At 39.6% G+C, this 16,195-nt stretch overlaps 1 protein-coding gene across 7 annotated transcripts in view; it reads left to right on the top strand.

The window, feature by feature from the left end:
* The window catches only part of LOC306762628 (neurexin-1a-like), a gene marked incomplete at both ends in the record, with an annotated part of 260,578 nt that overhangs the window by 165,873 nt on the left and 78,510 nt on the right, over positions 1 to 16,195 (top strand). For all 7 annotated transcript variants that reach the window (XM_079249178.1, XM_079249179.1, XM_079249177.1 and 4 more), the window contains one exon: positions 10,632 to 10,813. In XM_079249178.1, the coding sequence (XP_079105304.1) occupies positions 10,632 to 10,813 (182 nt within the window). The remainder of the gene's footprint in view (positions 1 to 10,631; positions 10,814 to 16,195) is intronic.

Genomic DNA, 16,195 nt, shown 5'->3' with positions numbered 1-16,195 from the left:
TCACTTTAGATTTAGAGGAAGTGAGCATGGCGGAGGAGGGGGCAAAAGGGTGTGAGTGACACTGGTCGACTGAGCATTCGTGGCATAATGTTACCAGCCCAGGGGGTAGAACTTTACCTCAACCATGAATTGATGGGCTCCTGCCATGAAGAGCGAGGGTGGTTGCTATGGATGCCTAAGGCCTCGTCTTGATGAGGTGAAGGCTTATCTCTTCAAAGCAGCAAGAGGGTAAAATATGGTGAGTTACCACCACAGTGTGAAGCAGGGGGCAGTATCTTCATTCACCATTTCTATCAAAATATAGATAGGTCAGAACTGCCTGAAGAGTAGACCCGTAATCTGTCTTAGACATAATACAGCTGAGAAATGGAGACTCTGTTGTTTTCTGTTCAAATTTTCACTTAGATTTTTTTATTTTTTTATTTTAGAATCATTGTTTATTTATTTATGTATTTATTTATTTATGTATGTATTCATTTAAATTTTTATATATTCATTTGTTTATTTATTTTTGTCTTTTGCGGCCCACATATCCTGCATATTTGGTGTATGACAGTGATGGGGCAAGTTGGTAAATGGACTTGTACTTCTATAGCGCTTTTCTAGTCATACAGACCACTCAAAGCGCTTTACACTACTTGTCACATTCACCCATTCACACACACACTCACTCAACACACTCATACCCCGATAGGCACATCGGGGGGCAGTTTGGGGTTCAGTGTCTTGCCCTAGGCATTTCAGGGGAAGCCTGGAATCGATCCCTCAACTTACCAGTTGAAGGACAACTGCTCTTCCTCCTGAGCTACAGCCACCCTGTTAAGTGCCAAGTATATCCAAAACCTATTCAATCTTAAGAGATATTTAAATGTTGGGATATTTAAATGGATTTTTATTCCTGAAAAGCACATGCTCTGTCAGCACTCCCAGCAACCTCTGATGTATTTTACTGGTCACGTAACTTGATAACAATGACAGTAAATAACATATGCTCACATCGAGCCGCAAATTAGAAACACGCAAACATCAATCTTGCACCATATGTTGTGTCTGTTCTTAAAGGCAGGAAACTGGAATGACTATCTGTGTACATTCTTTGCAAAAGAAAAAAAAAAAAGTTTAACGGACACCAGAGAAGGAGAGACTACAAATGATGTAGAGTTAGGCAGCCTAAGTTAGTGTCTTTTTTTTATTTACTAAGAAAAAAATAAAGAAAAGCTCCTGATCGTTGCATTTAGTTGACATTAAAGTCATATCAGATTTGTTAGACAATAATAGGAATAGAATTATAATGGAATTTCTGCTTTAATGATGTGTCAGAGCTTTTTTATCACACCATTTACATGATATTACGTTTTGCTCTGCACACAGGCGACCCAAATAGTCATCCAAATACCACCCAGTGATGCGTTACTGCTCTACAGAAACCAGTTTACAACAGATGTGATTAGGTCTCAGCTTTGCTAAACTACTTTAAAATGTATGGCTCTGATACTGTGGAATCCCAGTTTTATGTCTCCTAATGATAGAAATAAAAACTTAAATTCTGTATTCACTGAGCAGAAGCGTGATATAACTATTCTTCCATTCATTTTTTTCCCCACCATGCGTTTTTTATTTATCCTTTGAATTCACTTTAAAGTCTAATACATTTTAAAATTCTCCTGTGCAATTATCCCTTACATGATTATGATCACAAATAATCTCCTCCGCCTTCCGTCCTAATGTTAATCTCATCATTTTATACTGCACTTGCCTTTAGGTCCCACTACGTTTTCTCTCTTCTTCTATGTTTATGAGACTCTGTCTATCCTATAATTTTGGTGGCTGTATCTTATACTCTTTAATAAGGATGACCAATCATGGGGGCAAGCAGCAATGCCCCACTTCTAGTCACCACTTAATTTAATTACATCAAATTAGCAAGGCAGGGAGAGAGGGGGCAGAGGGAGAGGATTAATCCTTTGCAGCTTATGTAGGCAGGTTGGACACTGTCAGCTGTCCTATGCGAAATTGCTGCTTGGGGATTGTCTTCATTAGAAGGAGCTTAAGGCTCACAGGTCACTGGATATAGTTAAAACAATACTGTGGAAATAGGCTAATTAGAATATTTGCTTAGTCTAGCCTGAAGACAAAGACCAGCTACATGATAACTTTACCTTCTTATTTTACATATAAAACTTTGCTTTATTGCTTATAATTTGTTAGTTCAGTTCAATGTTTAAAAATGTTTCATCAACATGTAAAGATTATCTAAGGTCTGAAAAGTTCCTATAAAATGCTGTAAGGCTTGTAAATGATTACAAAATATTGTAAGGTCTAAACATTACTCCCAGTAACTCAAAGTTATTGGCTAGAGGAGAAGATTATAAAGCATTGAGAATTAAAGTTAATATCAGATGTGCAGTAGATATGCCAATATACCCTACTCACAAAAAGTTAGGGACATTTGGCTTTCAGGTGAAATTTATGGAAAATGCAATATGTTCATGCTACAGTGATATAATATCATAAAAGTAAGACATTTAAGTAGAAGGATGCACTACTGATTTCCTCATCTCAAAAAATTCATTCAACACAAACGGTAACAACAATGGTAGTTACACCACAACAAAAAATTTGAACGTCTCAATATCTCGTCATGTGCCCTTGAGCATCAATTACAGCTTGACAACGACGTCTCATGCTGTTCACAAGGCAACTTATTGCCTGCTGAGGCATGGCATCCCACTCTTCTTGAAGGGCAGCCCTCAGGTCATTGAGGTTCTGGGGTGCAGGGTTTCGAGCCTCTACACGACGGCTCAGCTGATCCCACAGGTTTTCAATGAGATTCAGGTCTGGAGAGAGTGCAGGCCATTCCATTTGAGGTACACCAGTCTCCAACAGCCGTTCCCTGATGATGCGGCCTCGATGAGCAGGAGCATTGTCGTCCATGAAGATGAAATTAGGCCTGTGCTGTTCATGTAGGGGCACAATCACTGGATTAATGATGTTATTCAGGTAGTATGGGCTTGTCACTGTATCATTCACAAAGTGAAGGGCAGTTCTGTACCAAGTGGACACCCCTGCCCACACTGTAACACCGCCACCACCAAAAGCTCGCCTGGTGACAACAGTGGCTGATGCATAGCGCTCTCCCTGACGTCTCCAACATCGTTGCCGGCCATCATTTCTGCTCAGTGTGAATCGACTTTCATCAGAGAACAGCACTGAGGCCCACTGGTTCCTCGTCCAGTGTAAATGCTCCCTGGCCCATGCAAGACGATGATGCCTGTGCCTGGTGGTGTGGTCAGGTACCCGTGCAGGTCGTCTAGCACGCAGACCACGCTGATGGAAACGGTTTTGAATGGTCTGACGTGACACTTGGGTGCCTCTCACCTCTCTTAAACGTGCCTGGAGTTGAGTGGCATTCATCATCTGGTTTCTCAGGGCAGTGTTCACAATGTAGCGGTCATCAGCACGGGATGTGGCCAAAGGACGTCCACTTCTAGGCCTTTCTGTGACTCTTCCAGTCTCTGGATATCTCTGTTGCAACCTGCTGATGACACTCTGTGACACTCCAAGCTCAGTGGCCACTTCTGTCTGAGAACGTCCTGTTTGAAGCATCGCAATGGCAAGGGACTGTTGTTCCATTGTTAGGTGTCGTCTTGGTCTCATGATGTCAAAATGTGAACAGCATGATGAGGACAGCTGTTTAAACACCAGCTCTAATTGAACCAGGACATTTATTGGTCAATTCAAGGATCACACACCTGCCGTGATTTTTGCCATTAAGCTCCTTGTTAGAGAACAGCAACTTGTGCAAAATTTATTGAAACATTTAACAGTTGGACATGTGCATTTAAAAGCTTAGAGAAGATCACATTAAGTTCACCTGTACAGGTTTGAATGCATTTTAGGCTTGTTGTGAAATTTCACCCAAAAGCTGAATATCCCTAACTTTTTGTGAATAGTGCAAGTCCAGACTTATCAAACCAACACAAAATAAGCGTGCAGTCCTGACACTGGTTTGATTTAGCACCTCTTTCCATTTCTGCTGACTGTTAAGCGTAAAGCTCAGCTTCAGCCTTCTGATAAAGACTGAAAAGAGGCTTTATTACTCAAAAATGAGAGAAATTTGGAATAAAGCGAGGCAGAATGTGGCAGAGAATTCAGTAATACAGGTGAGTTAGATTGATGACAGACAGCAACTACTTTATGTGGCATTTAGGCACTCCGTAATTAAAACAATAAAAGTTTTGACTCTGATGACAGCAAACATGAAAGCAAACAGGAAGTGGAAGATAGGCTCTCATATGAAATCTCTGTTGTTGTTTTTTTTAAGCTTGTTGAGGAAGTCCTGTTTATTGTGAATGGTTGCATTAGAAGTTAGTTTTGCTGTCATCTCAGCTGTGTATTCTACAGGATTGTTCCAGCTTTGGTCTGTGATGAAACCTTTTCTCATGCCTGCTGGGTCTGTTCTGACTGTCTGTCCCATTATAAGGGAGGCAGTTGTTTGTGCTGGAAGAGGATTAAGACAAGTCAACAATCCATAGTCTTTTTAGTCTCCCAAAGGGCTGCTCATACACCACTGAAGGTAGAGAATGGGTTTTTCCAGGATCAACGCTTGAAAGCAAGGTTTAGATTGTTGAAAGGACTATACTGCAATGGAACAATGAACTGATATAGAAATAGAGATTGGATTGGGGGCTGGCCACAGAGAGGTGCCTGCATCCACCGTACCCTACTTTCCTGTTCTCATTGTCCAGATGAATTTCATTCATTTGCACCCATGAGACGGACAGCCAGAGGCTGTGCTATGACTGCTGTCTCCAAACAACTGAAGCGAAATCCCCTCACATATTTTCAGAGCTGCTGCTATCCTCTGCACTTAATTATCACCGCATTCAGAAACCGCCGGTCAAAAATGACAGGCAATTAATCACCTACGATGTCAAAGCCTTTGGTAACACGAGACAGAAAGGTCTGTTTTACCTGTAGGCGTCCTTTTCTTTTTCTTTTTTTTTTTGCATTTTTATGCGCGCTGCACAATTTGCTTAAACTATTTTTTGCTTGAAAAAAAATGCTTTTAAAATAAAATTATTTGATGACCAGAGTGTTTTATGCCATAAAGCCTACAGAATACAAAGGATTCTTACAGAAAAAAAAAAAAAAAAACACTGTCTCAAGTGGATATGTGGAACCCATTTGCGTGGGGTGCAAAACTGCCACAAGAAATGTATCTCACTAAATTATATTAGGTTGGGGAAAGGTAGCACAGCAAAGCTGCTCTGAAAAGCTTCAATTTAAAACAGACAAATATATAACTGGTTTACTGTTGTGTTAAAAGGCAGATGTAAGCAGCAGCATCCAGATGTAGGCATGGTGTGGTTGTGGGAAAGGTACATCCACCAGCTTGGCTCTTATTGGTTACACAGTCACATGTGGTCAGGCTTTGAATGAAAGAGAAAAATATATCCTTTTTTTCCTGCTTGAGGGAATTACATCAAAGTGAAATTGGCCTACATATCCACAAATGGACTTTGTAAGTCGATGAGCAGGATCTCTACACGCACACAATTTGGTAAAGTAGCCCAAAAATGTGCCTGAAGTGCATCAAAAACCACAACTGTTGATGCTTTACATCTTTACTGGCATAACATAAAAGACATAAAAATCACTAATGCTGGTTTTTTTTTTTCGTCTACTTTGAGGTTGTAAAGTTCACAGCATGTCACCAGAACACCAAACAGGCAGAGGCAAGAAAATCCTTGACAGAGGAGTCACCTTGCCAACACAAAGCCCCACCATGTGCTGAACAGAGAGCTTGCTTACAGTCAAGGACGATCCAGGAAGGCGTCCTGTGGTTTGCAGGAGGGATGTTTTACATTTGCATCAGCAACAGTGAGAAAATAAGAAAAAGTGGCAGTACAAACATCTTGAGCAACATTAGTTTATGAGGGGGGATTACTACTATAATTGAAAAAATGCAGAAAGGACCCTTGAATATATAACATTCACTCTAAATTTATGTACAGTAAAACAAATATCTTACAGATTATTCAGTCTTTGCTGTGTAAGCATAAACAATTTTTTCTTTACAGATTAAATTGAAAATAAATTAACCTTTCTTACTAAATTGATGTATTCATGGGCAGCCTCATACTTTTTTTTCTCTTTGGAGAAAAACATTTTTACATGGATTCCCTTCATAATGGCTGAGCAGAACAGTAAATAGCTGTGCAAACAAATACATGGTCTTTCTAGAATCTTTGCAACGGGCACGGACAAACACTCGCATGGTAAAAACCCTGCTGTCTGCTTTGTATGTGCCCTGCCGAAATAACTACAAGACACAATATAACACTCTCGTTCAGACAAATAATCCACTGACATTTAAATAATCAAATTGTGTTTTTGTGGGTCACATCTCAGGAGACCTGAATAATATTTCATATATTTTCTCTTCTGGGGGGAAAAAAAAAATGATACTGTGAATCAAACAAGAGTCCCTCACTAAAATTTGATAGATATCAGTGTCTGAGCATCATTATTTTGGATCATGGGGTGTGATGTACCATTTAATTATACAGCGATGCTGTGTGAATGGAGCTTCTTCTCAACTGCCTCAGTAATTCACAGCTTTGCAGTGGCTGCCAAGTTAGAACATGCAGCTAAAAATACACCTAATTAGCCATGTGTTTCCACGGTTTTGCTCATAACCTCACTTTCTATTTACTACTTAATCTTCTCAACTACAAGACCATTTAGTTGTCCTAAAAGGTAAAATATAGTGAAGGTAATTCAGGAGGAAGTAAAAAAAAAAAAAAGACCATGTTGACATGTGATTTTCCCTTATGGCTCTAAATCTTCAGGCGCATTGATCGTAAATAGCTCGTCTACCAGATACCAAAAGTGTTGGATTGGACAAAGCAGTGTCCTCATGAATCCTGTTAATGATTTTTCTGAAAACTGAAATGGTAATCCGATAGACATCATTAAGCTTGTTTTAATTGTGCACCTCCCCGAGGGGAGGAGAAACCCAATATAAACCCAGATGATCCTGTTTTTCATATAGTTTTGTCTCTTTGCACAATTGGAAGATGTACAACAAGTAGGAGTTTATGTTGCTGTTCACACACTTATCCGAGCTGGAGCTACAGGTGAAAGCCATTCGCATGCATGATAGAGGTTGCTCTCATTATCAAGTTTGTTTCTCTTGTAATGAAATATTTGGGGGAAAAAAAAAAAAAAAGTTTCATGTAAAACTGCGAAAGAGAAGTCTCGCTATGAAGACTTTGTCGAGACGCCGTTTTGAAAGGAGGTTATCTGACTTTGAAATTCTATTCAAAAGACTTGTGGGAATGATCAAAAATTAATTTCAAAAAGCAATACTATATGCCACATCCCTGGTGATCTATTTTTGCACCCCAGTCATTACGGGAATCCGTGGCAGCAGATAGAGAAATGCAAGTGCTAGTTGCTGTCAGAAAACGGATCTATAATGTCATCTCTCCTTTTCACATTTCCATCACAGCTATGTAATTATGATTGGATTCCTCCCCAGTTTCTCGGCAGAGGTGGTAATATGAAGCGCGTTATGATGACTGTTTTGGAGGTTAGAGGAAAGACAGTCTGCAATCCTGCCCTTAGCTGAGCTGTTCAGTCAAATTCACAGCCCGGTTTGTGTGTCCTCCTCCTCCCACAACTGCTTCACGAAGGCATACAGCCAGTATGTTTTCCTCCACTTACACCTGCATGTCTGTTAAGATGACCCTGCCATCATTTGCTAACCATGTAGTGCTTATTGCTTGTTTACTGTATGCTGCTTCTCTATTGCAGCATAAATAGATTTAGAAATGTCAATGCCAAGGGTGCTGTAATACGCAGGCCGTGTTTGCTATTCTACAGAACCACTGTTCCACACACCTCTCAGGCCAAATGTATGGGAACTCCTGGGAAGGTGCTACATTTTTAATGAAAGCAGAGTGTTTGATCTGCCAATGTTTATCTTCTTTGATGTTAACTGACACAGCAGAGAGCTCTCGCCATAGTCCAGCATGAGGACAGATTAATTCATTATCCTTTAACAGGGGAGGTTTGTGGTTAAGGAGTTCATCCTGGAGGCCTGATCGAGGATCTGCAACAGCCTTGTATCAGACCTTCCATTGCTCTGATGCTCGGTTTCTCCACTACGACCTCTCTGGGGGAATCCATATGAATTCAGGGGATGTAAATGCCTCTGGGAATATAGGAAGCAAGGAAGTCTTAATTACATGCTTCTTCGTAGGTCTTGCATTGTTTAGCTGAACCTCAAAGCACTTGCTGTCACACTTTTATACCGCCCTTTCATTGGGTATATTAGGAGGAAACTAAACTTCCTGTTGAAATAAAAGTACGATAAACAAGCAAAAATGTCCAGGACACGACTATATCTAATGACGACAACAGATCCATAGCTGGACCAGTGCTCCTGGAGGGTATGCATATCACAAATATGGAGTTGGTGCATAATTACTCACCATCAGTAGAGCTACAGAAGCAAGTTTTTGTATATTTCATGCCATTACACAGCTGTTTAGGTGTGCATTAGCTATGTTCCTTCATGTTTCTTAATCCTCACCAGTCCCTCTAGGAGATTTTCCACCATGTTTGGATTTTACACATGCTTCACCACATATCGACGTCACTGTTATCTGCACTCACTGAATCTGTTTTGGAACCATTTAGTTGATTTTTTTTTCTTCGTTTTGTTGACCTTTTGTACCCTGACATGGCCATCTTGCTCTGAATGAATTTCATATAAAGTCCTGCACTCTGGTCCATTTGAATGACTAATTGTTACATTATAGTGCTCCTTAACAGTGAATAAGCTGTCAGTGGGATAAAGTTGGTGTCAAACTGTATGAATAGACTTAGTTGGAAATACATGCTTAAAGGTGAGTTCCAGTGCTGACATAGTCTAAATGCACTTAATTATAATAAGCTTGAGCAGAGAGCCAGTGTTAGGTGGCTTTGGGGAAACTTGCAGACGGCGACAGTAGTGCAGAGCGACGTACGTGAATTGGGGATTGCTCCGGGATAGAGCCAACATCAGATCTGCATTAGTGAAACAAGAAGAGTTTCTAGTGGTAGCCGCCAGACTTCATGAAAAAGAAATGATGCCTGCCTTGCAAATGTATCTCCATAATGTATTTTCCTTTGTCAAAGTCATCAAGCTTCATGGCGCTTTATCCATTAGGAGACCAAAAACTGCCTTGTGTTATCATCATTAAGCTTTACAAATGCGAGTTGGGCTTTATGAAAACAATAAATTCCATCATAGATCTGTATGTCTCACCATTATTTGATAATCGTGCCATTGTTAATTAATGATGCACTTCTTTTTTGAAAAATGGTTGACAGTATCCACTGGCCAAAGTGAGAGAACAGAATTAGAAGGGAAAGTTGGAAGTGAAGCGCCCTACCTTAATTAAAAATGAAGAGAAGCCAGTGAGGAAGGAACTGAATCACATAATGGTGCAACACCTATCAGTAGCTTTATATCATTGTGAGCTGAGCTGGTTTATGATACATTTTGGAATTACAGTCAATTTGATTGATAATCTATTGTTTGGGTTTAGGCTGTTTAACTCCCCACTCCTAAGAATATTAACCCCCCATCTGTCTCTGTTCCTGCCTCTTGCACACTCTCACATGTATGAATGCAAAACGCATCAGCCAAGCTCTTTGACTGATTTTTCATGAAAATAGTTGTTCTCATGCTAATCTGACAGCTGCATCCAGGCTTTCTCGTAGGCATTTATTTCCCAATCACACTTTCACGTTCTTAGTCAAACACACATAGACACGCATGTTTTGTGTCTTGGCAAAAATAGGTTAACCCCCCCCCGATCTTAAAACATGAGACACAAGACGTTTTTAATAGACCATTGAATTGACAGACTCATTTTCAAGCATCAGTTTGACTAGGTCAATGTCATACTGCTGGGAGGCTCTTTCTCACTAAATGGCTGGGTTATTGGAACCGCTCTTCCATCTACCGGGTCACGTTTTAACCTTTAATGCAGCTGTTAAAGAAAATGAAGTGATGTAGACAGACAGGAAATAGCTGGTGTGGAGGTTACAAGATGGACATGATTGGACCACTCAGTCAATAATGCTGCCGCGTGCTTTGAGGTTGCTAATGAAGCACAAGAGATGTGGAGGTGCCGGTTTGGCGTGCTTGTTACCTGGACGCTGGGGCCACTTCTGCAAAATCGCAGGCAATCACTTTAGTCTCTTCCCTCTAGAGGTGATACAGACAAAAGCAGTAAAACTATGTAATTATACAGCATTATAAGGCAAGGAGTATGTCCACCTGTCTCCCTCATTTCTGTTGAACTTTCTTTCACTTATAACTTGGCACGAGTGTACTTAAACTCTCAGATGAGGCTGAGAGTTGTTGAAGAGTGATATGTTACTCAGTGCTCTGCAAACTCAGTAGTCAGCACAATATAAGTCTCCAGACTGATGGTGCTCCAACTGTACAGCATCATTGCCAGACTTGCTCTATTAATAATGATTTTTTTGTGTTGACAGTCAGCAATTTACCCCTGGTACACGATTTTTATTGCAGTTGTTCAAATGTTTGTTCTTCTTTTCTCCTCTAGCGGGAACAACGTACATATTTGGGCGAGATGGTGGACTGATCACATACACATGGCCACCAAATGATCGTCCGAGCACAAGGGCAGACCGGCTAGCCATTGGCTTCAGCACGCACCTGAAGGATGCTGTCCTGGTGAGGGTGGATAGCTCATCTGGACTTGGAGACTTCTTGAAGCTCCATATTGTAAGTCATGATTTTCTTCATAATTCACTTTCAAATGCAAAAAAAGCAAGTTATACACACTCAGAGTGTCAACTCAAAAACCCTAAAACATACTTCCTCAGTTTACCGTCAGGCTACTTTTAGGAAATAAATGATATTACGTCCCTTCATGCAGAGCTATTACAGACAATGCAGCTGTTAAAGACAATGAAGTCATTTTGATCCTCTTGAGATGATTCAATCCCATCCCAACTCACCCGTCCACCTTTCACTCAAAACAACAGCCATATAAAAGATCAGGAAGGTTTATTCAAATAACAAAATCTATATATATATTCAAAACAGACTTCTCTTATAAAAGTGAAACCTACAAGTCACATTGTTTTCTGATGAAATCGGGGTTTAGAAATCTTTAAAGTTTTGTTCAATTCATTGTCAACTGGTTACATCAAAATTAGACAAACATACAAAAACATTGAGGGTGAGCTGCATGTGTTTCTGATGTTAATATTGTGTGACAATTTGATTGGATATAGCCTCTCATTTGGCAATGCTGGCATTATAAACATGACTGCTGCTGTAACAACTGTACAACTCACCTGTTAATCACTTGTTCCTGCTGTTGCTTGTTGGCTAACTGTCGCACCACGGCACTTAGTCTGCTGTGTCATTAAATGTAAATTAGGCCTCGTTTAAATAAATCTTGATTCATTAATAATTTAATAATAATGGTAAATTATTGTTGATTAAAAAATGAGTCAGAGACAAGAAATAAATGATTAAACTTACATTGTTCAGCAGGTGGTGGAGTGAAGTTACCTCAGCAGCAGCTTGTAGAAGCCTCTGAATAACTTTTTCAGTTAATCTGGACTGACACATGCATTGTACTGTACCAGCAAAACATGTCGCTGGAGCAGACAGACTAAAAATGAATGAGTTAAAAAGCATAAATCCTTATCCAGCTGTGGTTCCGCATCACTAAAATATGAGGTGTAAGTTCCACAGTTATATAGTTGAACAGTAGCTGCAGCTGCATCGTGAGGAAACAGCTTTATCTCAGCTTAGCTTGCCTAGAGCTGGAACAAATGATTGATTAAAGAGTTAAGTTAAAGAGAACAATAGACATACTTCTACTCTGAGATTTTTACTCTTCACTTTCTGAAAGCCACTCCTTGGGGTTAGGAAGAGTCACTGGTATTTGTCAGTGTTAACCGCTACTGAGATGCACCCCTGATAACTTGTCCCCTCTCCATCAGACCACACTGTAGGACGGCTTCCAAGCAGGTCAATCAAAGTCTCAGAAATGATGAAGGATATTTCGGGTTATCTGTATTTTAAATCTTTTCATAACAAGACATAATAAGATGAAAGGCTGCCAGTCATTGCCAGTTTATTTTCTAATTAAATTTGATTGTTTTTTTTCTCTCTTGATGGCTCACAGCGGTGTCCTCTGCAGTGAACGATGCCCCAGGTGACCACCTATATGGCATATGCCAAGTAATTCTGCTATGAAAGTTTGATCAAATAGAGAAATCTATTTGATATTAACCCAAGTTTGTTTTTTTTTAACTTTAGTTAGGACTTGTTAGAACTTGTCACTATGAAAGAAGGAACAATTGTTGTAATTAAATTGCCAAGACAAACTCTTTACAATCAACTGTGTCAGTATTTGTGATTAGAATGATGTCACGCTCGCTCACCTGCTCTTTTCCATGTGTTATTTCCTAAGAGGGAAATGGTGCAGTAATAAGAGCAGGTTCCACAGTGCATCTGTGACCTGGACATAATTCGGCTGGCAACCGCATGACCTTCCTCTCTCCAGCACCCACTCACTGACAGCGGTGCTGATGCTGGCCAGCAGCATGCAGGAACTTTGCACACGTACACACACGGGAAAGCTTCAGACCAGAACATGTACAAACATGAAATTGGTCTTGAAGTTTGTATCCACCCCAGCTGCCCACACACCGAGACTCGCACACAGTAAGCAAGCAGTGACATGAGCAGGCCTTTCCTGAGGATACGGAGCAGCTGTGATGTTGTTCCTATCAGACATCTTTGTACCTCACACTGTGTAGATGTTATCTATTTATTTACTTTTTTTCTTACTTTTGCTCCTTTGCCACATTTTGAACTTAAGTTCTGCAGGTCAAAGGAGTTGTCTTTTTTTTTACCCCATGGTCTTAAGTAGCTGACCTCTTAAGTAGGAACCTATTTCATGCAGATAATTTACAATATGATACTAAACAGAGACATGCATGTAATGTAAGAGCTCATAACTTGGCTGTAAAAAAACAACCACGATCCTTAAAACCTGCTTCGAATGACTTGAAAAGGGATGCTCATGAAAAAATGTCCCTGATAAACTATTTTAATGTTGGTCTTGCTAAATAGCTTCTTCAAAGATTTGAAGGAAGCATTTATCAAGAAACCTTAAATTAGCAACCTGTCAAATTGATGCCAGTTATATAATTTGACAAGTTGCTCATTTAACTTGCCAAGTTCCCTCTTGCTTTTTTTTTAACATAGTAACCAACTGATGAAGTTACAGATTTGTTTGTTACTTGAACATGATTACATATTATTTCATTAGTTTTATGCTTTTTGTTTTGGTTAGTAAATAGGTAAATTGCCATCTGTGCCCACCTGACTAAAGGTTATACTGAATTCCTTGAAATACTGCATCATTAAAGATGTGTGTGTGCCATACTTTAGTTTTCATGAGATTACATAAGATTTTATTTCCTTACACCACAAGCAATGGAAACATTTTCTGAGGAAAGACATCGGTAATAGAAACACGAGAACTTCCTCCAAGCCTATATGCTAAGTTTTACATTCACAGTGCTCTAGTAATGACCGTTATAGGTCAAAGACATTAGCCAGTCAGACATGAGAAATGGGAGAGTGCTCACATGTATGTTGTAACAAGGCAGAAAGATCATGCAGCTTACGGCAGATGCACACGTAGCCTTGTTGATAAAATAAGTAGCATACCATTGACATTTTTACAGGGAGAAAGTGTTGATAAGGCATGTTCTTACAGCAGGGGCACTGGGTTGTGAGAATCCTCTCTCCTCTCGCATCAGCAGTCACTCTGAATGCTCCTTCTTATTTATTTATTTCTGCACATTAATCTGGGGGCTTTGTGAAATGTTGCATTTCATTAGAAAATGAGAGAAGCGCGAGAGGAAAAAAAAAAGACTTTTACAGAAAGGAGGGAGGGAGGCTTGAACAGGGGCGTAAAAGTCACACTATTGATTTGTGTTCATCTACTTATTTAAGATTAGCAAAGAGGCTGTTTTATATATATATATATATATATATATATATATATATATATATATATATATATATATATAAATAAGTCCCAGTATTGATGGATGGGGTGTAAAACCGAAGCTGTGTTTTGTCAATGCCAATATAAATGAAAATACCAATGAAATATTCCACCCACTGAGGTTTTTAAAAGCAATTTCAAACTAGAAATTAGCTACTAAATGCACTTTAAAGGAAAAAAAAAACTCAGCATGAATTATAATAAGACTTCTCATAAAGGGCTTTTCCTAAGTTTTATGCAGCGGCCAAATAGAAGAACTCGTAATATATAAAAAAAAAAAAACCCTCTAGAAACACATTCTGTGCTTGTGTCATTTCCTCATTAATTACACTGCAAAGGACGTATTTTATTGCACTCCATTAAACACAATGAGCTATGCAAAACTGCCACTTTGATGTGTTTCTTATGCAAGAATAGCAGCACTTAGCTAGTCACCTGCAACAGTCTTATCTGGATGAAATGTGCCATGTGAAGAAGTATAACAATAGATGTTGGCCGTATGGCCTAATTTGCCATGAATCTGTATCGGGAGCTTTATAGTTTCACTCACTTCTAATCCGATTTTTTTTTTTTATGTTAGTGTAATGAATGATGTGGCAGGCTGTTTACTTCTGTTATCAAGTATGTTTAAACCAATTTTTGGAGTTACTAGATCATTTAGAGATTCATATGTTCCAGTCAATTCTCTAAAAAGGTCAATTCTCATTTATGCCTCCCTTCAACCCTTTCTGTTACCTCTTCTCTGAGCTGAATTGTCTTAGGAGTGTATCTCCTGGTGTACGAGATGGGATTAAACCAGAATTCAGTGTTTATCCCCCTCTTTCTCCATCTCTCTTTCCCTTTCCCCATAATCTCCTTCTTCCATTTCATGATGACAGGAAAACCCAGCAGGGCTTGAAGGACGCCATCTCAGCTCGCACTCTCAAGTGGGAATTTTCAGTTATATGTGGAGACTATGATTTAAATGCACCTCAAAGGAATTGTGATCCTCCTCCCACCTCTCCTTTCCATCGCAGATAAAGACAGTGACTATGAAGTCAGCCAGCCATCAAATGTACAACAATCCTCAGGCTCTTTACTGTAGTGAACATAAAAAAAGAAAAAGAAAAAAAAAGGAAGAGTTTTAAAATAACGTTCCTGCTGTCTCTTTAATTGTAATGAGTCCCCACAATCTTGCTCAGGTTTTCTAAGGTGAAACATATTCATGAGGCTTCAAGTGCAAGCATCCCAGCTGAATATAAGCCTTGTCTGTAAATGATAGTGCTCCCCAGTAAAGAATCTTATGTATATAATTAATTGCATTGTAGCTGAAAGTCAAATCCAGGAAAATATTCAGGACATTATGCAAAAGAGGGAATTATGGATGTAATGATCCTTGGTGGGTCTTTGCAGCGGTGTAATCCATAGGAAGAAGAATTGGAAGTACGTTTGTAAGACCTGGGTGTGCAGTACATTCTCTGTAAAACACAAAGACAGTTTCCTGGATCATTTCTACTCAGAAAATTGAAGGTTGAGGAAGATGTTACTTTCTTTCCATGAGGATTGTTTATTTCACACCAGCGAAGTACAATAGCAGTATTTTTTAACCACACCAACGAGGTTGTATAACTCTTATTGGAAATCTACATTTTAGGAAGTCATTTAGTCAGTTAAATGAAGGCTTTGTGGCTGTTTTCTTTATGTTTTTTTTTGTTGTTGTCATTGAGCAGCAGCAACTCTGGGCTCTCCTCAGTCTCAGGAAGGGCCCCAAGGGGGCCCATGGAGCTTGTTTTGTACTGGCACTCAATCTTTGTGTGGGGGTTGGGGACTATTCCCAGCACTTTCTTCTTTCTCTTGCTCTAATTGCATGCATCGCTTGAAAAAAAAAAAAAAAAACAAGCAATGGAGGCACTCTAAGACAGCAAGACTGTGAAGTTAATGTATTCCATAGAGCAGAGAGGATGGTGGAGGAATAATGACTCGGCGGTGCGTCGCTCCTTTAGCTGACTACCAGAAAGGGGTTCTTCTTCTGATGGAAGACACCTTTAATTGCAGCTTCAAGTCCTTCTCTCTACCGTATTAAT

Source organism: Telmatherina bonti, assembly GCF_933228915.1.
Source record: "Telmatherina bonti genome assembly, chromosome: 11".
Taxonomy (NCBI): domain Eukaryota; kingdom Metazoa; phylum Chordata; class Actinopteri; order Atheriniformes; family Telmatherinidae; genus Telmatherina; species Telmatherina bonti.
Note: the sequence above shows the minus strand (reverse complement) of the source record. Positions and strands in the feature narration are given on the sequence as shown.